The sequence below is a fragment of the Crocuta crocuta genome, unplaced genomic scaffold (assembly GCF_008692635.1).
Source record: "Crocuta crocuta isolate KB4526 unplaced genomic scaffold, BGI_CrCroc_1.0 scaffold130, whole genome shotgun sequence".
NCBI lineage: Eukaryota > Metazoa > Chordata > Mammalia > Carnivora > Hyaenidae > Crocuta > Crocuta crocuta.
The window spans coordinates 17,241,823-17,269,215 of NW_027527920.1; the positions used below are offsets into that span (position 1 = coordinate 17,241,823).

The following is a 27,393-nucleotide window of genomic DNA, read 5'->3' on the forward strand; positions in this document are numbered from 1 at the left end:
CTGAATTGCTCTTTGTCTGTTTTTCAAAACTAAATAAACATTTAAAAAAAAAAAGAATACCCTTCTAGCAGTTGGGTTTTTCTCTCACAATTGGAGAATGACAAACCCCCAGATTTGTGGAATCCAAGAGCAGAGAGAGAGGACCTATATCCTGGGTATAGTCTTACATCAAAAGCTTTAAAGAAGTGTGCATATCATCCCCACCCCATGCCAGAATGTAATGTCAGCAATACTGTAGAAGTGGTCCAAAGCTTGAGTACGCCAAGCAGGCTGGAGACAGGTATCAAGTCTTAGCAGCCACAAAATGATGCTGAGGGCCAGTAGCAGATGAGAGAGGTCAGATGTCCTGAAGGGGTTTTCATCTTTGAGCCTAAAATTCCCTGGCCTGAAGACCAGAAACAGACTGGGAGTGCTGACTTCTTCATGAATGCCAGAGGGCAAAAATGGTAGCACAGAGCCTGCTAGTCGCCCCCCCCCCAGCTCCCTCCCACCTCCCTACTGTTTTCCCTTCCCTCCCTAGTGATAGAACCCCAACAAGGCTCCCCAAAACAGTCCATACTTGCCAGCCTACCCTGTGTTTAGATACAGCTAAGTGACTCAGTTCTGTTCTATGACTTTAAGTAAAAGACTCCATAAGCCTTTCTTAAAAGACAAGCATGAGACCTGAACTTCCTTTTTTATCCCTTCATCTGTTTTGTTGCCTGGAATAGGATGTAAGGGTTGGAGCCTGAGGCACTCTCTGGACTAGGGCATTTACAGCTTTACAGTGCCTAAATTGCTGATGCCTTTGTGAACAGTGTAGCCTTATTTACCTGGCCTACTTACCTCTGGACTTTAAATGGGAGAACAATATAACATCTATCCTTAAATTCTGTTAGTTTGGCTACTATTACTAACAGCCAAGTGTTACTCTAACGGATACAGATGTCTACGATTAGAGACCAGTGGGAAGAAAAATGTTTCTAATGCCAGCGGGGAAGGATGAGGGCTGTGCTATGCCCTCCGTCCCTGAGATGATGTAGCACCACAACTGCCTGCTAGAATGTAGAATTAATCTTAACGAAAAGAGGGTTGAGGAAGAACAGTGAACTGATGATGAGAACTAAGTTTTCTACCTCTGGGCAGACAGGAAGCTTAACTGTAGGCACTAAGTTCAGTTACAGAAAATTAAATAGCAACATTTCTTGCACTATTGAGCTCTGAGATCTCCACAATGGCAATGAATGAGGTCCAGGGAGTTTAGAGTGGGGGGTGGGGGTGAGGAATGAACCTTAAAGATCTCAAAAATCTAGTGTTAGAGAGGGGGAAAAGCAGCCAGCAGATATTAAGAGTAAAAAAGAACTAAAGAACTTTCAAACAAGGCTTTTGTATGCTTTAGAGAATAAGCGACATTAAAGTATCTTTCACAGGGTTACCCTTGTTAGATCAGTTATTCAAAACCAAAGTCTTCCTGTGATTAGGGGACTATAAAATCCGTCAGACAGGACTATAAAATAAGCATGATTATTCCATAGCACAGGAGGTCCTTGTTCACTGTATTTTTCCCCCTTTCTTCGCCTTCCATTGGTGCTACAGGTCAAGGCTTAGTTAAGCAGGTTTAGAGTTAAGCCTGGAGGCTGGACGTCACGGGTAGGTTTAAAAAACAGACCATACGACAGGAAATCGCTTATGAATTGGCACAGTGTTTAAAAATCACAAAGGGAGAATTTCAGATCCTGAGTCCAGGAATGATGAGATCTCTGCAAGCCTCCCCATTTGCTGCCACGCTCACGCTGGGCTTTCCCCGACGAGGACTCAAGGTCCATCTTCTATTGGAATTGGCAGCCTTTACCAAGAAAGCGCTCTGATTTTTAGCTAGTGGTGTAGCTCATGCGCTCCTGAGCCCAGCCATCTAGAAAGAGGCAGAGCTGTGGAGCGGATCTGAGTGAGACTTGTTGCCGGCGAAAATCGCAGTTTTTGTTTCCCAAGGGAAGGGCTGACTTCCCCCGGCCTCCACGGTTTGCTCCACGCGACGCCTGGGAGTGCACCGCTCTCCCGGGCTGGCGCGTTGGCCANCGAAGCGCTGCCGGCCCTTTCCCGCCGCGCTTCCTCGTACCACTAGCGCCCACTGGCTGGGGGAGGCGCTGCCGCCGCCGGGGGAGCGCCGCCTCCTCTTCCTCCAGCTCCTCCCGCCTCCTCCCAGTTCTCCTCCTCCGCCTCCTCCTCACTACTGTTCCCACTCCAGGGCGGGGGCGAGCGCGTCCAGTTTGCTGGAGCCGTTCGGAAATGGCAACTTGCGCGGTGGAGGTGATCGGGCTCCCGGAGGATGAGGTGCGGAGGCCGAGGGGCTGCGGGCGGGCTTCCCTTCGCGCGGCTCCTCAGCCGGACCGGGGGCGGCGGCGGCGGCGGCCGGAGGGACNGTGGGGCGGATTTCCCGGGAGTTCAGCATCCCGGCTGTTGATTAGCCTGTGCTGGCAGAGGCCCGCAGGACTTAACTTTATGGACTTTGACATGAAGACTTCCAAGGGAATTGTCATTAGCTGTTTTGGCTCTTTTAAAATTAAATTAAATTTATTATTATTATTAATCTGAAATCGTTTTTAACCCTCTAACTGGAGAGGCGATGGGAAAGCAGGCAAATACATTGTCCTCTTCATGTTTAGCAACAAGTGTCACGTGTGGAAAGTTCATGCCATGTTTCACCGGTCTTCAGTAATATATAAAAAATAAAGCTGTAATGTATAGCTACTTTAAAGAACTTCTCACAGCTGTCCAGTTTGAAAATTAAGTTCCATGATTTGAGAAGGCAAAGCTGTCTCTTCTCAGCGAAATAACTTATGCTGGTTATACCTTACACTTATTAAAAATAAGGGCATTTGGAAAGAGTTGTTCCGTTTTAAATGAGATGTGGCTTCCCTGAATTCTTTTTTTTTTTTAATGTTTTATTTATTTCTAGGAGAGAGAGACAGCGTGAGCAGGGGAGGGTCAGAGAGAGAGGGAGTCACAGACTGAAACAGGCTCCAGGCTCCGAGCTGGCAGTCAGCACAGAGCCCGATGCGGGGCTCGAACCCACAAACCGCGAGATCATGACCTAAGCGAAAGTCGGACGCTTAACCGACTAAGCCACCCAGGCGCCCCGTAGCTTCCCTGAATTCTTGATTGTTTAAAAAATGGGAATGGGTGGGAAATGAAAGGCTATGTAGTCTTACAGTGACTAGTTCAGTTTTGGGGGGGAAATCAGATTTAAGCATTCTTGTTGACTGGCAAAGCTGTCACATGTACCTGTTATCAAGATTGGACCCAATTAACTAAGTACATCATCCTACTTTTATCTTTTGACAGTGTTGGAATAGTGCCTTCTCTTAGTCACTTGGTATCTTCAAACGTTTTTTACAAAATACCTTTTACATTTATCTTGACAGTTCTTTGTATATAAACAGCGGCAACATGTTTATGCTGGCAGGTTATCTCAGAGGTTTTGTGAATGATCATGTGATAGATTAGAATTTAATTTCTGAGTTTTTGCTTCCAGAAGAGACTCAAAGAAGGTGGTGGGAAAATGGTGGCAGCTTGGTAGACCCTCAGAAACAATAGTCTGTATGTTATGGCTAAAGACGATAATCCAGTGAAGTCCATTATTGTTCTGAGATCAGAGGAAAATAATGGAGTGTTGAACCTGTGATAGCTTTCTTCTTATCAGTCAGGTCTTCCTGCTTTGCTACAATAAGCTGTTTAATGCAGATAACGTCAAGCTGACATCCAACCCAACTAGGCTGGCCTTGGACTTTCTTTCCTTGTCGTTAATATTCAGAGGTAGGTCCTGATTCCAGATTTCTCATCTCATTCCCTTCCAGCAAAAGCCAGTTGATCGTAGAATATTGCCACAGTTATCATTCACTGTTGTCTCTTTGGTGCAGATTCTGTGTTTTCAGTTATCTGCTTCTCACATCACCCTTCTGCCCAGCTGAAATAAAATAAATTATGGCAGTTAGTGGGTGGTCAATAAGCAATTGGGGCTGAAGGCCAGAAACTCCACCCTTTGAAATGAACTTGCTTCCTGAAGGATCTTTACTTCTGGGAAGTTTCATGGCCTGGGGCCCAGGCCCACTCTGTTTGCACGATGGGAGTCCATTGATGAGTCCCAGGATTCAAAGTTCCTTACAGCTCCATCTGTCTGCTTTGTCCACATTGAGGAAGAGAGTGAGATAGGAAGATAAGATCCATGATGGAGTGCTGTCTTCCACTTCTCCATTGTAATTGGGATTATTCATCCAACAGCCATTTATTAACAGAACAGACATGTTCTGTATCATGCAGTATGCTGGCCACCAGGGATACAGAGAAAAAAACGACAACAACAACAAAATGGTCCCTGCCTGTTTGTGAGGAGCTCACAGTCTACAGGGAAAGATAAATATCACTTGTTTTCTGTTTTCTGGTAGAGGTTGCCATCTCATCACTGTTATTTGTCATTTATTTTCTGGTCTATCACAAAGTAAAAGAGGGCTTAGGAGAGCCTCCCCCTCACTGTTATTTTATTTTTTTTAAGAAGAAAAACATTGCAGATGTGTTATTTTCTAGAACTCACAGACAGTCTTGTAACAGGCAGCCCTCTGCTGTTGATGAAAAGTAAGGTAACTTTCTGTTACCACAAAAAGTGATGATTATTTTAAATTTGAAACTGAAACAAGAAGAAAAACAACAGGCATGGGATACAAGATACTTGCAGAATTAGAATTTAACCAATATTTTTAACTGCTGAGTCACACCATATGAGCATATTAGTGTTGAAGTAGGCCAAAGTTTAGATCATAATTCCTCTCTATCACTTTTCAGTGAATTTTAGCTCTTATTTCACATATAAATGTCTTTTAGTAAGAGGTGGCCCTGGCTTCGTGTGCAGATTTTGTCATTAAAGCATGACAGACTGAGGAAGTAGTGTAATATAAGTTATACCAGATTTCCTCAGACAGTCTCTTGGGATTAACAATAGAGGCTAAATTCCCACTTTGGTGAGGAGGAGTGTGGTAGCTATGGACACGGAATTCAACAACGCTTCTAGCCTCTTTTCATGGACTTCCCAGTTATGCAGAGACTAGAAAGCTAGACACTGTGTTTCCCATACTCTCTTGTACTTAGCATTCTAGAAATGAGGTTTGAAATAGGTTTCCCATTTCGATGTGCTTACTTGAGATGTGGAAAGTAGAAACGAAGTGGAGTATAAGTTCATGTTTCTTTGGCTCTTTCTGCTGCCAAGCATAGTCATGTAGATACTGACTTTTTCTGCCAGAGTGTTTCAGTATCTGCTAACTTGTGGCCTTTGGTAGGAAGTTGCAGAGCCAGTGATGGTGGCAACTTCCTGATGACTAGATACACTATATGTGTAAAGCCAGCAGATATGGTCATGGCTCCTGATTACCTACCTTCCTGACTGGGGCAGAAGTCCGTGGTTTCTTAGGTGGGCCAGTTCTGAGATGTTTCTGGGGCCTCCACATGCCTTGCCTACATCCTGCCCCTCCAGCTCTTCAACAATTTTGTAAGCATCTGACTCCCTGTATTAACTTCTTTTTTCTCAAAATACTTGGAGTGATTTCTATTTCCTGCAACTGAAACATGACTGAAACAAGGTAAAGAAGGATGGAAAAGGAGAGTTGCAAGTGCCCATGGCCAGTTTGAAGTACAGGATGCACCTGTAGAGGAATGGATGCCCTGGGTGGTGACCGCTACGACAACGCATAAGCAGCAGGGTAACTACCAAGTGCACACAGTGACACTTCTAGACCCACTGATGCCCACCAGACACAGACCTCACCTGCCCTGGCATCATACTGAGCCTGGGAACACAGGGCCCAAACCTATATTCACTGCACGCAAAAGGAGAAGCACGTTTGAAGCGGCAGCTGCATCAGTGAGGCCACACACTTTCCTGTATTGTTTTTGCCATTACTCCCTTTTGGCAGCTCCTTAATTCCAGCATCATTCTATTTTTCATGGGACCAGAGAAGTGGATACATGTAATTTATTTTCTAGCAATTTGCTTTTTAGTTATTTTAAACCAACAGAAAAGTTGGAAGTACAGTGCAGATGACTCCAGATCCTCCTTACATTGGCTCTCCTGCTGTTGACATTTGACCACCATTGCTCCATCATCCTTTTTGCCATTTTTATTAGTCTTTTTCTAAACCATTTGAGGCCAAGCTGCAGACACAATGCCCCATCACCTCTAAATACTCTAGTGTGTATTTTCCTCAAACAAGAACACTTTTCTACATGACAGCTGTCCAATCCCCTCAGCCAAAGCATCAGCATGGATATGACACTACCATCCAATCTTCAGATTTTATCAATCTCTTGACAGGCGTTCTAATATTTCTCTTCCTCCTTTCTGGTCCAGGAGCCCATGTAGGAGCATATGCTGTGTGTACTTGTCTTCGCAGTCTATTCTAATCTGTATCAGTTCCTTGGTCTTTTTTTTTTTTTTTTTGACAGTTTTATAGAGTATGGGCTGTACAACCTGTAGGATGTTCCTCAGCTGGGGTTTGGTTGCTGTTTCCTCAGGACCATCTCAAAGTCATGCTTTTTTGGGCAGGAATCACAGAGATGTTGGTGGGTTCTTATCAGTGCATCATATCAGGGGTACATGGGGTACATGATATTGACTTGTCCCATCACTGTCAATGATAACCTTGCTCATTTGATCATTTAAGTGTCTGCCAGGTTTCTGTTTGGTCATGTCACCATTTTCCCCTTCCTAATCGATTAGTATTTTGTGGGACATCTTCAGAGATTATGCCAGTAGCCTAGCCTTCATTCATCAGATTTCCATGCACCACTTTCAGCATTCATTCATGACTTCCTCCTGAATCAAGCACCACTATTTTTTTTATTTCCATCTGTATTAATAGGCATTCTATGTAAGACGAGCTTTCCCTTTCTCCTCCATTTATTTATTCATTTATTTATATCAGCACGGATGTGTAGAATTCCAGCGTATTCAATGGATTGTAATTAATTACTATCATTAAATATTTTGTTCCTCAAATTATCAGCGTTTGGTAGTAGAAGGCCCTTTTTGGGGAGTTCCTAGATCATTGTGACAAGTCTTCATCATTCATTGCCACTTCATTACTTTCAGGCAGAAGATGTTCCAGACTGTTCTTGTATTCTGCCTGGCCCACCATTGTCTAGAACCAGCCATTTCTCCTAGGAACACTGGTTCCATTTAATAGAAAATGCTTTTTTTGAAAAAAAAATTTTTAATGTTTATATTATTTATTTACTTTTTGAGAGAAGGAACAAGTGAGCAGGGGAGGGGCAGAGAGAGTATCCCAAGTAGGCCTGGCACTGTCATTGCAGAGCCTGATGCTGGGCTCAAACACAAACTGTGAGATCGTGACCTGAGCCAAAATCAAGAGTCGGACGCTAAATGCACTGAGCCACTCAGACACCCTAGTAGCAAATGCTCTTTAGAAGCCAAGCACTAAGATCTGGGTGCTCAGTGTGCTCATTACTGCTGGATTTCATTGCTCTTCAGCCATCTCAGCAAACAGTTAAGAAGTTGTGTGTGTGTGTATGTGTGTATGTACTGTGTGTTTATATATGTACACACATAAATGTATTCCTATTTCTATATCAGTCTGTATAAATGTATTTAAAACTTATTAATTCAGGGGCACCTGGGTGGCTCAGTATGTTAAGTGTCAGAGTCTTTTGATTTTGGCTCAGGCCGTGATCTCACCATTCATGAGATCAAGCCCCACGTCAGACTCTGTGCTGACAGTGTGGAGTGGAGCCTGCTTGGAATTCTTTCTCTCATTCTCTCTGCCCCTCCCTGAGTCATGCACATTCTTTCTCTTTCTCAAAATAAATAAACATTAAAAAGTCAATAAATAAAAATCATTAATTCATAGCAATTTCTCAAAATCTAATGCCTCATGGTTCTTTCTAGCCATAGTTATCTTTTCTACCAGTGAAAATTCTTACTTTTCTTATTCTCATTATATTTACTTATTTGCCCAATCCATTTACTTATGTTTTAGTGTAACTAATTTCCCAACCATGCAGGCATCTCCTGTCTACCACTTGTGCACCCCACTTTCAGCTTTCGTAGGAGTCTTGCTATTGCAAATATGTGCAACTCCTTTCTCCTCTCCTCTGTGTTCCAAGCCAGTGGGTACCTACTAATGCATCTCTGTATGGCACCTCCCTTTTCCTCTAGTCTCCCATGCTGGTGAGGGTGCCAATCATGCACTTCCATGAAACTCCTCCCTCCCCCAAACCCTGCCTAAGGTGGGCCTGATGTTGATTCTTCTGCACCAAGAAGGTTAAAAGGGACTAGATGTATATATTTTTTACAGGTAACTATTAGCAATTCATATATCACACAGGAATAGAATCTTAGAGCTGGAAGGCACTTGTAAATAAATCATTTACAGTGAACAGGGGTGTATAAAATTGAATTTGACTAGGATGAAATTTTGGCTTTGTCACTCTCAGTGATCTGGCATAGGTATTTGCCATCTGTCAGAGCAGGATATTTATATCGGCTGATGGGGTGACTGTCCCCTACCTGTGTCTGGTATTCCTATTCTACAGTACCTAGAGAATGCAAGACTGCTGATTTGAATTGCTAACCCACTGTTCTACTCAAGTCTGTGGCCATCAGTGTTACTGACCTCTCCCTTCTTAGTCTGGCTCCTTTGCTAATCCTATCAAAGTTTTAAGAGGATAAACAAGTACAGAAGGTAGAAGTCTGTAGATAAGTACAGGGAGAAAGACACAACAAAATGAAAAAAAAGTTTTGATAAGACTTTTCTGAAGTCTTGAGGAATAAGTATGTCTGTAGTGCAGCATCATGACTGCATGGCCTGACCCAAATGTTTGGCTTTCCCCATCTGAGATATGCTGTGGCAACAAATGTGAAAAAACAATCATGTTAGTGCTTAAAACTGCTTTAATGAAAGTATCCTCCTTCAAAGTAAAAGAGTCAACCTAAATATAATCAGAGCTGCCATTAATTGAGTGCCTGCTATTTTTCAAGCACCAGGTCACATGTTCTCTCATACTTCATTTATTAAAAAAATTTTTTTTGAGTTTATCTATTTTGAGAGAGAGACAGAGAGAATAAGTAGGGGAGGGGCAGAGAGGGAGAGAGAGAGAATCCTAAGTAACCTTTGCATGATCAGCATGGAGCCTGGTGAGTGGCTTGAACTCACAAACTGTGAGAGCATGACCTGAGCTGAACCCAAGAGTTGAATGCTTAACTGACTGAGCCACCCAGGCACCCCTCACACTTCAGTTATAATCATCGAATCAGTTTGCGAAAGTAGATAGTTTTTACAGACTCATTTTACGTTTGAGTCTGAGACTGTGATTTGCTCAAGGACTCAGTCCTATTAGGTAGCAGATATGGGCTTGAATCTCAGATTTCTTTAATACTAAAGACTTGGTCTTTCCATTGTCCTACTGCAAATAGTTGCCCCCAAAAAAGAGTTTAACAGAAAGAGTCTCTTCTTTAGGAAGGTTACAAATGTAACATGCAAAATTAACTTGTCACTGTTCTTATGTTCTTCCATATATTTTCTTTTTTGTGTTAATAGGTTTTAGGTAGATCTCTGAAGTACTTGAATGTTGTATTTGCTTAACAAATATTTGTCCAACCATGACTATATGTAAGGCATTTGGATCAGGCCCTGAGGTGATAAAAATGAAAGACAGACTTTACCGAATTTATAGCCTATAGAAGAGAAGGACAGTACATATGTAATCACAGAGACATTTTATAAATGTTATGAAGGAGAAAGAACATGAGATAAAAGTACGTAACAAGAAAGATGAATTAATCTTGCATGGTATGAAGGAGGGGAGTGAGTGTAAGGAAAGACCCAGGAAGTCACCTTTAAACTGAACCTAAGGATGAATAGGAGTTAACCAGGTGAAGAGTGGGGCAAAAAGCCTTCTGGTGAACAGAACCACATGTGCGGAAGATGAGATGGAGAGGAACATAAAGAAGACTAGAATGGTGGAGCAGAAGGGACAGTGTCAGGAGATGTATCTAGAGAGGAGAGGAGAACAGAGCTCAGGCAGGCAGCACCTGAAGGTCACGTTAAGGATTTTTGAATTGGATCCACAGTGGAATGGAAAGTCACTAAACACGGTGCACACATGTACACACACACACACCATCATCATCATCATCTTAATGTTAATATTCCTCACATATTTTACTTTTTCTCTACTTGTTATTTCTTTATTCTTGTCACATCTCTGGCTTTCCATGTAGGATCACTTTTTTTCTGCCTGAAGTACATCCTGTAGAAGTTTTTTTTAGCAAGTGTTTCCTGGTAATAAATTTCCTTGGTTTTGTTTTTGTCTGAAAACATCTTTATTTTGCTTTTCTTCTTTATGGGGGGGAGAGAGAGAGGAGTAAAATTTACAAACAGTGAAATACACAGATTTTAAATGTACCCTTAGATGTACAGTGCTTTTCTTTTTTTTTTTTAAAGTTTATTTGTTTTAAGAGAGAGTAGGCACGAACAGGGGAGGGACAGAGAGAGAAGGAGAGAAATCCTCCCATGAAGGCTCCACACCATCAGCACAGAGCTCGATGTGGGGCTCAGTCCCATGAACCGTGAAATCATGGCTTGAGCCAAGATCAAGAGTCAGATGCTTAACCAACTGAGCCACCCAGATGTCCCAATATACAGTGCTTTTCAACAACATGTCTAATCTACAACTCAGTTAAGATCTAGACTATTTCCATCACTCCAGAATGTTCCCTTGGGCTCTCTTCCATTCAGCTCCCCACTTCACTCTCTAGAGTCAACCATGGTTTAGTTATTACCACGGATTAGTTTTGCCTGTCCTGGAATTTCATATAAATGGAATCATACAGTATGTACTCTTTTGTATGTGGCTCCTTTTGTCTAACGTAATGCTTTTCAGTCGCTCATGTGGTTGTTTGTATAAGCAACTCATTCTTTTTATTGCTGAGTAGTATTCCATTGTATGAATATACCAGATGTTTATCCATTCTCCCTCTGACAGACACTTCCATTGTTTCCGGCTTTTGGCTCTTATGAATAAACCTACTGTGAACATTCATCTCCACATCTTCTTATGAAAATATCTTTTCCACAAATATAGGTTATTAGCTTGATGTGTATCTTTCCAGAGGCACTTTATGTATAAATAAGCATATATGTTTTCATCACATATAAGAGTAGTGTTAAAATGTGAAGTGATGACGAGCTGTTATGTTTTGGAAATTATACAGTACTGATTGAATAAGTAAAGTGACAGTTTTCGAGAAGGGGAATAGTTCCACAACTGCACTGACTACAGCACTGCCCTTTCTTGCCTCATGCTCTTTACCAGTGCATCTCAACTTTTGTTAAAACACAGGCTTCTGGCTCCACTGTCTGATTCAGTAGGTATGGGGCCTGAACTTGTGTGTTTCTAACAAGTTGCCATGTGGTGCTCATACTACTGGTGCAGGGAATACACTTTGAGAACCATGGCTCTCTCCTAAATCTAAGGATTTTGAGTATTCTAGTTTATTATGGTTGTTAATGCCAGACACTTCTGAGAATCTTTGACCATGCATAGCAAATATATAGGAGTCATGTACTCCACCCCTTACTGGGATAATCCTCGCTTCATGTATTTTCCAGTAAGAGTGATCTAGCATTTACAGTTTTGTAAAATGTGTCAAGTAAATTTATACACCAGAGCAAGAAGACTGCTGTTCCAATTTTTAGTTTTGAAAATATGGTCACCATAAATTATATAACATATGATGCAAACAAAAAAAGAAAAAAGAAAGGAAAAGAAAGTACTTCCCTCCTTCCAACTCTAGTAATTTTTTGTTAAATAAGTATACAATATTATTACATTATGTGACTATAGTATTATGCACACTGGAACCCTTGTGCCATGTTTATAATTATTGCACATTTTTTGTTTGCTTTAGTTTTCTTTTTTTTTAAGTTCATTTATTTATTTTGAAAGAGAGAGAGAGAGAGAGCGAGCACACATAAGTGGGAGAGGGGCAGAGAGAAGGAGAGACAGAATCATAAGCAGTTTTCTCATCATCAGAGCAGAAGCCCAATGCAGGGCTTGAACTCACAAACTGTGAGATCACGACCTGAGCCGAGAACAAGAGTCCGAGGCTGAACCCACTGAACCACCCAAGCGCCCCTTGCTTAATTTTTCTGTAACTTGTCACAAATTTGCACACTGACAGAGCTTTAAAACTACTCAGTGTGTGTGTGTATGTATAGATATATACACATATGTCATATATGTATACATGACATTTACATTGAGTGTGTGTGTGTTTCTGTGTATGTGTATATAGTGCTATCCATTCCCTTTTCTTCATTCTTGTCAGACACAGCCTCTTGCTACATCGCATTCTATCTGAACTGCTTGAACTCTACACCTGCTATGTAGCCATCACCGCTGGCTTCCATTTGCCATCATTGTAGAATCCCTTTATGTCTTTTCTGAGTTGGAGCTACTGTTTCTTTAATCTCATGTCTTCCTCTTTCCTAATTTATTCCTTCATTTGCTAATATACATCCTCTGTATAGTAGGCAGGTACTTTTGACTGGAGTGTTTCACGAGAGGGCCATCTGAACCTGTCATTTCACTGTGGGGCCCTCACATATAAATACTTACAACATTGGTTCCTCTGCTCACTTGCATCACTCAGTTTCCTCAGAGAGAAGTCTTCCAGTCTTCTATTTTGTGGGTAGAGATCGGGTAGCCAGTGTTCTGGGGTCGCTGTTTGTACAAACTTTTCCTTTTTTGATAAACTACTTCAGAAAGCTTTGTGGTTAATCAAGAATTTGTCAGCCTCTGCCATCTGCCAAGTATTCTGCTGCGCTTCACAGAGGATCCAAAGATAAAGACAAGATATGTTTCTTGAGCTTCAAAATCTCACAATTTTAATAGTGCAGAAAAACATTGTTTATCTCCTCAGATACAAGACCGTATGTGATAAGTGCTATAAAAATGGGCTTTAACAGCAAGAGGGGAACATTTATTTCAACTATGAAGCATTTTTGAAGAGAGGGCATTGGGACTTTGAAGAAAGGGCAGGCTGTTTTTAAAGAAAAAAACTTCAATTTAAAATTTATAAAAATGTCATAACTAAAAAAGTTATAAATTATAACTTAAAAATGTATAATTTATAAAAATTATACATTTTACAAAAAGTTTAAGAAGCAAAACAAAAACCTTCATCATCTAATTACTTTAATAGTTATTATCACTGTTAAATATTTCCTTCTAGAATGATGGATGTNGGGGGGGATGGGCATGGAGGAGGACACTTGTGGGAATGAGCACTGAGTGTTATGTGGAAACTAATTTGACAATAAACTATTTGTAAAAAAAAAAAAATTTCCTTCTAATCTTCATCCATCTGCCTCCCTTTTTTCAGAGTTATCACAGAATAGATATCACTCTGCATCCTGATTTTTCCAGTTAACATAATTATTTTCTGTCATTAAATGATATATTGTGCCATTTATATTTTATATATTATATAATTTATATATTTTATATATCATTTATACTTATATATAAAAATATATATTTTAAATGTCCATCCACTTTTGAGAGAGAGAGATAGAGCGTGTGCACGCACGAGCACTTAGGGGTAGAAAGGGAAAGAGAAAATCCCAAGCAGGCTCCGTGCTGTCAGCGCAGAGCCTGATACCTGCAGGGCTTAAACCGTGAGATCATGACCTGACCCAAGATCAAGAGATCATGACCTAACCCACTGAGCCACCCAGGTGCCCCTGTCATTAAAAAATAATAATGCAGTTTAAATGGCTGCTCAAATGATACAGAACTTTAACAATAAAGGGATAGGGGATGGGGAAGACCATCCCAGGCAGACAGAGCCCAGCTTGTGTAAAATCCCAGAGATAAGTAAACACAGGGTATATCTTTTTAAATTAATTAATTAATTTAATATTTTATTTTTATTAAAAAAATTTTAATCTTTATATTAGAGAGAGAGAGAGCACGTGAGCAGGGGAGGGGCAGAGAGAGGGTGAGACACAGAATCTGAAACAGGTTCCAGGCTCTCAGCTATCAGCACAGAGCCCCATGCGGGGCTCTAACTCACGGACTGTGAGATCATGACCTGAGCTGAAGTCAGACACTCAACTGACTGAGCCACCCAGGTACCCCACTGTTTTTTTAAAGTAGACTGGGGGTGTGAGAGGATAGTTGGATGTTGGGGAGGGGCAACAGAAGGGTGGGAGAAGGGTGAGGAGGGGAACAAAAGTTCTTCCTAGACATGTGAGAGATGAAAGATCTAAAGCTCTTCATTTCCTATTCCTGGATTTGGCGGTGTTGACAGAAGATTAAGGAGCAGTTAATACCTGTTTTCATGAATTGTGGAGAAAATCTCAGGCCTGTTATGCTGCTTTTAATTATTGTAACCTCTTGCATAGATAACAACATTGCCATTTAATTGTACACTGTCATTGAGAAAAACCACATACCTTTGCCTACCATTTGTGATTTGAGACTTTTCCATTTCAAAAATCAAGAAAGCTCTGTTAGGAGTGGAGGAGAAGACTAAAACTTTAGTGAAGATCTGTGATCTGTTCCCATTTTGAATAAGGAAAAGTTAATTCTTGTTTCTTTTTTCCTCATTTGAGGACTATCCAAGTTTCTATTAACAGTACTTTGAATGTCATGTTTCCAAAATTATTGAAAAGTTTAGTTTCCAGTTGCAGCATTTATGCTCTTCTTCATTTTCAGAGATGATGTGAGATATGATTTCTGCTTACGGACGTGATTGCAAAGACCCATTTAACAATTTTTTAGTATTAGTTTATAAAAATGCACGGAAGTGAATGGAATGTGAAAATGGCATTTCTTATTTAATTTTATGACAGAATCTTAAGTCAATATACCTTCAAATCAGTTAACCACAGCGGCATCCAAAATAACTAGTTCTGATTTTTGTGGAAAGAAATGCAAGGAGAAGCTTTAAAAATTAAATGTATTTGTCATTGCAATTTATCATCCCCTGGAATTTTAAAAATTAATGCTTGTTACATTTTTCTCCAGACTTCTGGGGGATTGTTTCAGTAGAGGCTCCTCCAATATGGATTAACAGTTTCAGATTAACTGTTTCCCCAATTAGGTTTATATCTAAATTATAAAGACATCTCTTTTTACAAAAGTTGGGATTGTCAAATAACATTATTTGCTGATGGCACTTTTCATTACATTTGACCACTTGAAAAAGTTTGAATTTACTTACTAAGTCATCACAGAAAAGAGTTCTGAGTTTCAGCATTCGGTGTGGGAGATCAGTACCTAATAAAGTACAGCCATTTCCCAGTCCACTGGTATAGTGAAAATGTGGCTGTTGGGGCCACTAGAATACTTTAATGGGCCTATTTATTCAGTGGGACTTTCCAGAAAGAGTGTCTGCAGATCTCTTCAGTTTTTTTTGGAATCAGTCCCTGCAGAAAACTGAAATTCCAGTTCACATATTTTCCCCTCTAGCTTTAAATTCCATCCTCTGATACCTGAGGGTTTTCCTTCTTTCTTGCACAATCAGCTCTGTGTTTAGTTTTATGTAGGGCTAGAAGAAACATATTTTATCTAATCTTTTGTGAAGATTTTTGTGTTATCTGAATTTATCATCTGAGTTTTAGAGCTAATAGAATATTTCTATTATCACATTTATTCAGTGAAACTTCCAGGAATGAGAGTGGTTGTACGCATTTAGAAATAGAAAAAGATTGAAATAAATGTATATTATCTCCTTTCCAGACCTCTGCTCAGGAGGGAATATGACTGACTGCTTGCTGACGGAATGATTGTATAATAGAATCTGTGAGGTTGCTCTCTGCTGGGCAATACTTATTTCATATTTGTTGATCTTATAAATACGCCTTTGAATACTGATGTGCTTATGTCCTTGGGTATATGAGTGAGAGTTTTTCTAGGGCTAGACCTAAAAGTGGAATTCCTGAGTTATTAATTTAGAACATTAGTAGATTTTCAAATGTCTCTTCAAAATGAATCTTCAGTATATACTTCCTACCAACAGTGTATTAGACTTCTCTCTGGTTACTGGTGAGATTGAAGATCTTTTCATGTATTAATTATCCATTCTCTATGATTTTTTTAAAATTTTTAAAGGTTTATTTTTGAGAGATAAAGGCAAGTGGGGGGAGGGACAGAGAGAGAGATACACGCAAAATCCGAAGCAGGCTCCAGGCTCTGAGCTGTCACCACAGAGGCCAGTGCAGGGCTGGAACTCATAAACTGCGAGATCGTGACCCGAGCTGAAGTGGGACACTTAACCTACTGAGCCACCCAGGCACTCCTGTGATTTCTTATATTAGACTGTTTATATTTCACTTACTGGTTTTTAGGAGTTCTTTATATATTTTGGATAATCATAATTTGTCAACGGCACATATTTTAATTAATTAATTATTTTTTTGTCAGCCTTTTTTTTCTTTCATAGTTTATTGTCAAGTTTGTTTCCATATAACACCCAGTGCTCATCCCAACAAGTGCCCTCCTCCATGCCCATCACCCCCCTTCCCCTCTCCCCCACCTCCATCAGCCCTCAGTTTGTTCTCAGCATTCAAGAGTCTCTCATGGTTTGCCTCCCTCACTCTCCCCAACTATTTTCCCCTTCTCCCCCGTGGTCCTCTGTTAAGTTCCTTCGAATCCACCTATAAGTGAAAACGTATAGTATCTGTCTTTCCATGCCTGACTTATTTCGCTCAGCATAACACCCTCAAGTTCCATCCATGTTGCTACAAATAGCCAGATTTCATTCTTTCTCATTGCCATGTAGTATTCCATTGTATAGATAAACCCCATCTTCTTGATCCATTCGTCAGTTGATGGACACAGCCTCTTTCCATGATTTGGCTATTGTTGAGAGTGCTGCCATTTAGAAGTAAATTGTACTTTATCACACTTTATCCCTAAGCATTTCAATATGTATCTCAAAAGACATTCTTTTTTTAAAATTTTTTAATGTTTTATTTATTTCTGAGAGAGAGAGAGAGAGAGAGAGAGAGAGAGACAGCATGAGCAGGGGAGGGCCAGAGAGAGAGGGAGATACAGAATCTGAAACAGGCTTCAGGCTCTGAGCTAGCTGTGAGCATAGAACCCAACATGGGGCTCAAACCCACTAACTGTGAGATCATGACCTGAGCTGAAGTCAGATGCTTAACTGACTGAGCCACCCAGACACCCCCCAAAAGACATTCTTACATTAAACCTCATAACAGTATATAATACCTAGGATAGTTAATACTTGATATATTACAGTATCAATATACTATAATTTTATTTACTTTATAATCTATTGTAGAGTTTTCAGATTTTTAAAATAAGGAGCATAGGGAAAAACAGAGAGAGGCAACCAAGAAACCAAGAAATAGCAACCTGGTGGTTACCAGAGGGGAGGTGGGTGGAGGGATTGAGTAAATTGGTGATGGGGATTAAAGAGTGCACTCGTGGTGGTGAGCACTAAGTTTGTTTTCATGTAAGTGTTGAATCACTGAATTGTACACCTGAAACTAATATTACACTGAATCTTAACTAGAATTTAAGTAAAAACTTATAAAAAATTAAATTACTACCTTTTTGAATAGTTACTACAAATGATTATAACCTCTGGATTGTGTGCATAGCAACAATGATAAATAATAGTACTAAGAATTTGGTTGCAGATTTTCTTGGAAGCAATGGTAAGTTCTTAATGTAATAGTTTAACTCTGGTTTATTTGTCTTTTCTTTGTAGATAATCAGGTTATCTACAAATATTAATTTAGTTTTTTATTTTCTTTCATATAGCTTTTAATCAGATGAATTCTTAAAAAAGATTCTTGAGTAATTTTAATATCCTGAATACTTTGAGATATATAATTTTAATGGTATGTGTCTTAGATATGTTATAAAGTACATGAAAATAATATATAAATTTTTGTATTTTAGGAAAATTCCCGAATTGTGCGGGTCAAAGTGATAGCTGGAATAGGCCTTGCCAAAAAGGATATCTTGGGAGCTAGGTGAGTATATTGAGTTGGTTTGTAATTTTATAACTGCACTGGTTATTTAATTTTTTCCAAGCTTCAGTTTCCTGAATAATTGAATAATATTATTAATAGGTAAATTATTGTGTAAGACAGAATGATTATATTTCCAGTTGGTGTTTTACTAAATTCATTTGTATCTGAACTACCACATAGCAATGGTAGGGATTCTGGAAGGGAAAGACCCAGAGAATAGATTCCCAAACTGTGTCTATGGACATTTGCTGACCCTGATTCACACATGTGATAGCAGATCCAAAGTAACTCAACTAAAGACAAAGAATCTGGGGCCCCTGGGTGGCTTAGTTGGTTAAGCTTCTTCCTTGGCTTTTGTCATGATCTCATGGTTCGTAGGTTCGAACCCCCCACATCAGGCTCTGTGCTGACAGCTTGGAGCTTGGCGCCTGCTTCAAATTCTGTTTCTCCCTCCCTCTCTATGCCACCCCCCCCAATTCCCTCATGCTCTCTTTCTCCCTCTTTCTCCCTCAAGATAAATAAACATTAAAAAAAAATTAAGGGGCACCTGAATAGCTCAGTTGGTTAGGCGTCTGACTTTGGCTCAGGTCATGATTTCAGGGTTCATGACTTTGAGCCCCGTATCGGGCTCTGCGCTGACAGCCCAGAGCCTGAAGCCTGCTTCAGATTCTGTTTCCCTCTTTGTCTGTTCCTCTCTTGCTCACACTCTGTCTCTGTCTCTCTTTCTCTCTCTCTCAAAAATAATAAATAAAACAGGTTTTTAAATTAAAAAAAAAAAAAAAGAGGGGCGCCTGGGTGGCTCAGTCAGTTAAGTGTCCGACTTCAGCTCAGGTCATGATCTCACGGTTCACGGGTTCGAGCCCCGCATCGGGCTCTTTGCTTACAGCTAGCTCAGAGCCTGGAGGCTGCTTCAGATTCTGTGTTTCCCTCTCTCTCTGACTCTCCCCTGCTCATGCTGTCTTTATCTCTCTCTCAAAAATAAAGAAAATATTTTTAAAAAAATAAAGAAAAAGATCTGAATAGAGATAAGAGTTGTTGCCCAAGCAACATGGTTTGTGGTTCTTGTCCAACTAAGATAACTAATTAGATGATAAAAGAAAACAAATAATCATCAGTGAAAAGTTACAGAATCCAGAGTCTCCACAACTTAATATTTATAATGTCTGGGATATAATCCAAAATTATATGATGTGTAAAGAACCAGGAAAATGGAATCCATTTCAATAGCATGCTTATACTTGATATTGTACCAGTGAAGATTGAAAATCTCAGGAATGAATTAGAAGCCATAAAAAGTAATTCTAGAACTGAAAAATACAATATTTGAAACTAAAAGTCTTGGTTGGAATTGACAGCAGAATGCCAATGAAGAGGAAAACTTAATTGAACTTTAATTAGATCGACAGAGATTATTTTCCAATTAGAAAATGAGACAAAGATTGAGAAATTTTTAAAAATTAACAGTGACTTAGGGATTTGTTAGATAATATCAGACAGTCTAACATACATGTAGTTAGAGTCCTAGAAATAGAAGAGGCAAAATATTTTTTTAAATTTATTTATTTATTTTGAGAGAGAGAGTAAGAGAATGTGAGTGGGGGTAGGGCAGGGAGAAGGAGAGAGAGAATCCCAAGCAGGCTCTGTACTGTCCGTGTAGAGTCCGACACATGGGGCTCAAACTCACAAACCATGATTTCATGACCCGAGCCAAAATCAAGGGTCAGACACTTAACCGACTGAGCCACCCAGGTGCCCCGAGGCAAAACATTTTTTAAGAAATAATGGTCGGGCTTGGGATTCTCTGCCTCTCTCCCTTTGTCCTTCTTCCCTGTTCACACTCTCTCTAAAATTGAAAGACAGAAAGAGAGAGAATGGCCAATTTTTCAAAATCTGATGAAAGATACAAATAATATCCAAAAATCCCAAGCAGGATAACACTAAGAAGAACAAGTGAGGCACATTAGTCAAACTGTTGAAAACCGAGTATAAAGAAAAGTCCTGACAGAAGAAAGAGAAGAAAATGACATATTAAATGCATGGGAACACAATTCAGTTCAGGGCTGACTTCTCTCAAGAAACTATGGAGGCCAGAAGAAAATGGAACAATAGAATAACAACTGTTGATCTAGAATTCTGTATTCAGTGCAAAAGGTCCTTCAGGATGATGACAAAATACCAACACTTTCAGATAAAGGAAAACGACAAGATTTTATCATTTATCATTTATAAGAGGAACCAAAGGAAGTTCTTTCAGTTAAAAAAAGAATGATAATAGATGGAAGCAGAGTTCCTCAGAAAGGGATAAGGAAATGGTAAATATCTGGGAAGATGAAAAATATTTTCTGTTGTTGTCATCATAACTTAAAAAAACCATACGACTGTTTAAATCACAACTTATAACATTTCTTACAGGATTTATATTATATGTAGATGGAATATATGTAACAACTATAGCTTAAAGGACAGGAATGTGTGTGGGTTATTGTGATGATAAAAACCAACTATATTTAGTTGCCGCCTGGGCATTTTACATTATGACACCCAGAGAGTGGGCATTTAGATAAGGACTGGAGCTTAGGATTCTGTCACAATTTCCCCCTGTGCTTTCTCCAGGGCACCTTTTTAAAATAACCACTTAGAGTTAACACCACAAAAAGTTAGTGACCTCCACCCCAATCACCTTATAAGTAATAGGTGCTTGCTACCCTGTTTTTTATCTCCTATTGGCTCATGACCTGGTAATGGAAGACTGCCCTTTCTCTGGCCTCATTGCTCTCCCCTCACCCCCCATTTCCTCCTGTTTCTGGGATCTCTATGTGACTTGTGACTTAATTCCTTTGTGTGGCTATATTAAAGCTACTCAGGGCACCTCGGTGGCTCAGTTGGTTAAGCGTCCAACTTCGGCTCAGGTCATGATCTCACGGTTTGTGGGTTTGAGCCCTGCGTCGGACTCTGTGCTGACACTTAGCTCAGAGCCTGGAGCCTGCTTCGGATTCTGTATCTCCCTCTCTCTCTGACCCTCCCCTGCTCAAGCTGTCTCTATCTCTCTCTCAAAAACAAATAAAAAAACATTAAAAAAAAAACTACCTTCAATCAGAATAACCGTGAAGTTTTCACTTCCCCAAAGCAAGAGTTCACATTGCTGAGGAGCTACCTGTCAACTCAATGTGGGTGATTTATTCCTCCTTACTCAGGACATCATAATTTGCACATTCCTAATTTAACACACCAGCTCCCGCTCCTCAACACAGTTATGTACCTGTTTAGTAGAGTGGTACAGTATTAAATATAAGTGGAATAAAAAATTAAGGGTGTGTTTTGTAAAACTTAGATAAACCACTAAAAATAATGTAAAGAATTATACATAAAAAATCAAAATACATTTTTAAATGAAATTCCTGAGAAAAATAAAATAATTAAACAAAAGGCCAAGTAAGGAAGAGTGAATGATCAAAAAAGGGGGACAGAGAGGAAAGGAAAACCAATAATAAATCGGTAGGCCTAAATTCAGTCTTATCAATAATAACATTAAACATTAAAGGACTAAAGTAAATATGAGGCAGAGTCAGCGGTTGTTACAGTAGATTGAAAAACAGACCCAATTACATGTTTATAAAAGACGCATTTAAAATATAAAAACACATGGTATGCCTGGGTGTCTTAGCTAAGCTTCTGACTTCAGCTCAGGTCATGATCTCACGGTTCGTGGGTTTGAGCCCTGCGTCGGGCTCTGTGCTGACAGTTAGCTCAGAGCCTGGAGCCTGCTTCCGATTCTGTGTCTTCTTCTCTCTCTGACCCTCCCCTGCTCACACTGCCTGTCTCTCCCTCTCTTTCAGAAATACATAAAACATTAAAAAATTTTAAATATAAAGACACAACTAAGGTGAAATAAAATGGATCCAAAGAAATATGTCATGCAGACAGTAAGCTTAAGAAGACTGAAGTAGATTTATTAATATCTTATAAAATAGATTTCAACACCAGAAAGTATTTGCAGACATTTCGTAATAATTAAAAAATACCAGGAGGCTGTAACCATCATAAATCATAAATAAATTATAAAACAATTGTAAATGTATGCCTGTTAACAGAACTTGAAAATAAATGCAGCCAAGCTGGACAGAACTAAAAGGACTAACAAAAAATTCCACAATCATAGATGGAGACATTAACACCTCTCTCAGCAATTGATGAAACAACTAGATTAGAAAATCAACAAAATCATTAATTTGAACAATATTATGAACAACTTCAACATTAGGAACTGTTTCTAACAACTGCACATATACATTCTTTTCAAGTAGACATAGTACATTCACCACCATAGCCCATACATTTATTATCTATCTATTTCTGCAGGACTCTGATTACCATAAACTTAGCAGCTTAAAAAAATGCACACATTATCTCATAGTTTCTGTGGGTCAGATCCTTGCATGTTTTAGCTATGTTGTCTGCTACAGGGTCTCCCAGAGCTGCTGCAATCAAGGGATTGGCCAGGGGTATGACATCATCTGAGGCTTATTTGGGAAGGGTTCACATTCAAACTCATGGGATTATTAATAGCATATAGTTCCTTACAGGCTGCTAGAATGAGGGTTTCAGTTTTGCTGGCTGTCAGCCGGAGGACACCCTAAGTTCTTTGCTGCATGACCTTCTTTGTATGGCACCTCACAAGTTAACATCTTGCTTTTTCAAAGCTAGCAAAGGAGGAATCTCCAAGCATACATAGTCTTATGTAATACAATCACTTACATTTTGTCACTTTTCCCATAATGTATTGGTTAGGATACATAGGTTCTTCCCACATTTAGGAGGAGGATAACACAGAGGGCATGAACAGTAGGAGGTGGAGATAATAGGAGCCACCCTACAGTCTGTCAGCCCATAATATGTTGGGCCATAAGACAATAAACAACTGCAAAATTCACATTCTTTTCAAGTGTGCATGGTACATTCACCAACATAGACCATGTTAGGACAAGTCTTAGGAATATTGAAAACATTGAAATTATATATAGGAAGTTCTCTGCGAACAATGGAATTAAGTTATAAATGAGTAACATTATGATATTTAGAAAAACCCCAAATAGTTGGAAATAAAGCAGTACTCTTCTAAATAATATGGGTCAAAGAAGGAATCAAAAAAGAAATTAGGAAACATTTTCAACAGAATGAAAATGAAAATACAGTGACATTAAAATTTTTGGGATGCAGATAAAGTAATATTTAGAGGAAAATGTACAGTTTGGAAATGCCTAACAGAAAAGGAGAAAAATCTAAATGAATGTTTTGAGCTCTGATCTTAAGGAATTAGAAAAAGGAGAGCAAATTAATTCCAAAGTAAGCAGAAGGAAAAAAAATAATAAAGATAACAACAGAAATTAATGAAGTAGAACATGCATAATGATAAAAAAAAAAAAATCATTGGGGCCAGGACGCTTGGGTGGCTCAGTCAATTAAGTGGCTGACTTCGGTTCAGGTCATGATCTCACAGTTCACTCTGTCTCTCTTTGTCTCTCAAAACTGAATAAACGTTAAAAGAAATTTTTTTTAAATCATTTAAGTCAAAAGCTTATTTTTTGAAGGGAGCAATAAAAATTTTAAACTTCTAGCTAAACTGATCAAGAACAAAAGGGAGAAGGCACAAATCCACAAATTAGCATAATGGGAATGAAAGCAGAGGCATTGCTCTAGAGCCTATGGAATTGAAAAAGACAAAAAGGAAACACTGGGTACAACTTCATGCTAATAAAGAATTGTACACAACTTAGATGAAATAGACAAAATTCTTGACTGAAAGACACAAATTACCAAAATTAATCACAGAAGAAATAGAAAGGTTGAATAGCTCTATATTGAATGATATATAACAATATATGACCAGGTGGACATTTTCCTAGAAATGTAAGGATTTCTCAACATTAAAAAAAAAAAACTATCAATATAGGATATAGTGGAAGTGCCTTCCCTTCCAGCCTTTTTGGTCTCAGCCACAGAAATAAGATGACAAAGGGGATGTCATTATTTGGAAAGCATCACAATAAGGTGCACATAGTGTGGCGCCTTTTTGGATCTAAGGCCTACCAACTTCAGAAATTGACCTGTGGCAAATGTGGCTGTCTTGCCAAGTGGAAGAGAAAATATAACTGGAGTGCCAAGGCTAAAAGATGAAATACCACTGGGACTGGTTGAATGAGACACCTAAAAATTGTATACCGTAGATTCGAGCATGGATTCCACGAAGAAACAACACCTAAACTCAAGAGGACAGCTGTTGGAGCATCCAGTTAATCTTAAGGATTTTGACAATTAGTCACATAATAATAAATGGTCTGGTTTTTAAAAAAAATGTATCAGGGAGCGCCTGGGTGGCACAGTCATTTAAGTGTCTGACTTCACCTCAGGTCATGATCTCATGAGTTGGAGCCCCACATCAGGCTCTCTGCTGTCAGGACAGAGTTTGCTTTGGATCCTCTGTCTCCCTCTCTCTCTGCCTCTTTCACAAATAAGTAAACATTTTTAAAAAATGTATCAATGAGATTCATCATATTAATATAGTACAGAAATAAAACATTATCACTTCAGTAGTATGGAAAGTACATTTGACAAATCCAATACCAGTTCATGGTAAAAGAAAAAAAATCTCAGGAAGCTAAAAAGATGTGTATGATTCATTTAACATCCAAAAATTAATCAAGGGATGTCTGGGAGACTCAGTTGATTTAGCTTCCGACTTTGGCTCATGTCATGATCTCATGGTTCATGAGTTCAAACCCCGCATTGGGCTCTGTGCTGATAGCTCAGAGCCTGGAGCCCGCTTCAGATTCTATGTCTCCCTCTCTCCCTGCCCCCTCCCCTGCTCACACTCTGTCTCTGTCTCTCTCTCTTTGTCTCTCATTAATAAATCAACATTTAAAAAATCAAGATTTAAAAAATCAAGATTATATTAATAGAAAAGAGGAAAAACACATGAACATTTCAATGAAAGCAAAAAATCATTAATACTCATTCATGATAGAAACTCCTAGCAATCTAGAGACAGATGGGAATGTTCTAAACCTGCTTAAGGTTGTTGTGAAAACAACAACAACAAAAACAACAAGAGCAACAGTAGCTAACTTCATACTCAATGGTAACAGTCTGAATGCTTTCTACCTAAATTCAGGAATAAGACAAAAGTTTTGTGCTCTTACAGTCAATTCAACACTATACTGGATATCTCAGCTGTGTAATATGGCAAGGATAAGAAATAAAAGTATTGTAGATTAAAAAGGAAGAAAACTGCCTTTATTCGCAGTCAACATGATCATGTACATGGAAAACTATAAAGAATCAACAGAAAAAGCCACTGGACCTAATAACGTACAAGGCCACAAGATATGAATTCAGTGTACGAAAATCGATTATATTTTTATACCCTATCAATGAACAATTGGAAAATAAATTTTTTTGTTCTTTTTATTTTTTTTAAATTTATTTTCTATATAGAGAGAGACAGAGCATGAGCAGGTGAGGGGCAGAGAGAGAGGGGGACACAGAATCTGAAGCAGGTTCCAGGCTCTGAGCTGTCAGTACAGAGCCTGATGCAGGACTCGAACTTACAAACTGCGGGGGGTCATGACCTGAGCCGAAGTCGGATGCTTAACCAACTGAGCCACCCAGACGTCCCGGAAAATAAATTTTAAAAATATCTATTTACAATAGCATAAAAAACTTTAGAAATAATTTTAACAAGATTTGTATAAACTTTACACTGAAAACTGTAAATCACTGGGATACCTTGGTGGCTCAGTCAGTTAAGTGTCTTACTTCGGCTCACTCATGATCTCACAGTTAATGAGTTTGAACCCCACATTGGGCTCTGTGCTGACAGCTCAGAGGATTCTGTGCCTCTCTCTGCACCTCCCCCACTTGCTCCTGTGCACGCTCTCTCTCTCAAAAATAAACATTAAAAAAAACCTTGTAAAATGTTGAGGGAAATCAAAGATCTAGGTCAATGATTAAATGTGCTATGTTCATGGATTGGAAGGTTCGCTATTGTTAGAGTTTTCTCTGTCTTCAAATTGATTAGATTTGGCATAATCCCAGTCAAAATCTCAGCATGATCTTTTCTTTCTTTCTTTTTTTTTTTTTACATAGCCAGATTTTTTTAAGGTTTATTTATTTATTTTGAGAGAGAGAGGGAGAGAGAGAAAGGGAGAGTGGGGAGGAGGTAGAGAGAGGAGGAGAGAGAGAGTCCCAGGCAGGCTCTGCCTGATGTGGGGCTTGAGCTCACGACCCTTTGAGATCATGACCTGAGCCGAAATCAAGAGTCAGACAGTTAACCAACTAAGCCACCCAGGTGCCCCCACAGCATGATCTTTTAAAGAAACTGGTAAACTGATTCTATTATTTTTGGAATGTCAAAGGACATAGAATAAACCAAAATTCATAAAAGAACAAAATTGGAGAAGTTGTGCTACCTAATTTCAAGACTGTATAGCTACAGTAATCAGAACAGAGTGGCATTGGCATAAGAATAAATATATTGTTCAATGGAATAGAAGAAAGAATATAGAAATGCACACACACATATACACACACACATATAAATATGGCTGTTTTTTGACAAAAAGTGTTAAGATAATTCAAAAGAAGGATAGTCTTTTCAATATATGGTACTAGAACAATGGGTTATCTGTATGGATCAAAATGAACCTTGTTCCTTATCACACATTATACAGAAAATAAGAGCTAAAATTATAAAACTTTTTCAAGCACACATAGGAGAAACTCTGTGCTCTACCGGAGTACACAAAGATTTCTTGAATGAGACTCAAAAGTATGAACTACAAAGGAAAGAAAGTGTTGAAATGGACTTGATCAGAATTAAAAACTCTTGTTGTTTGAAAGATACAGTTAAGAAATAGAAAAGGCTGGGGCACCTGGGTGGCTCAGTGGGTTGAGCGGGCCACTTGGGCTTAGGTCATGATCTCATGGTTCAATGACTTGAGCCCCATGTCAGGCTCTGCTGACAGCTCAGAGCCTGGAGCTTGCTTCAGATTCTGTGTCTCCCTCATTCATGCTGTGTCTCTCAAAAAAAAAAAAAAAAAGTTTAAAAAAAATTTTTAAAAGAGAAAAGGAAGAGGCAAGCCACAGATTGGGAGAAAATATTTTCAAAACATGTATCTGATAGAAGCCTTTAATTCACAGTACATAAAGACTTTTTACATTTAAAAGTTATATGATAGAATAACCAATTAAAAATTGGGCAGAGCTCTTCTTAGACCTTTTAGTTATGAGTAGGAGTAATAAGAAGTTGTTCTTATGATGTTGGGAATAATAGTTCTGCTGT

The 27,393-nt window shown here is 39.2% G+C and overlaps 2 protein-coding genes across 2 annotated transcripts in view; both read left to right on the forward strand.

The window, feature by feature from the left end:
* Nucleotides 1-2,224: 2,224 nt before the first annotated feature.
* NEDD4 (NEDD4 E3 ubiquitin protein ligase) overlaps nt 2,225-27,393 on the forward strand; it is a 134,625-nt gene continuing 109,456 nt past the window's right edge. Inside the window, exons 1-2 of the mRNA XM_077748212.1 lie at nt 2,225-2,310; nt 17,983-18,056. Of these exons, the coding sequence (XP_077604338.1) occupies nt 2,266-2,310; nt 17,983-18,056 (119 nt within the window). The 5' untranslated portion in view covers nt 2,225-2,265. The remainder of the gene's footprint in view (nt 2,311-17,982; nt 18,057-27,393) is intronic.
* LOC144218909 (large ribosomal subunit protein eL37-like) lies at nt 24,063-24,350 on the forward strand. The gene is given in 1 exon segment (XM_077748904.1): nt 24,063-24,350. A coding segment is annotated over 1 exon segment (288 nt).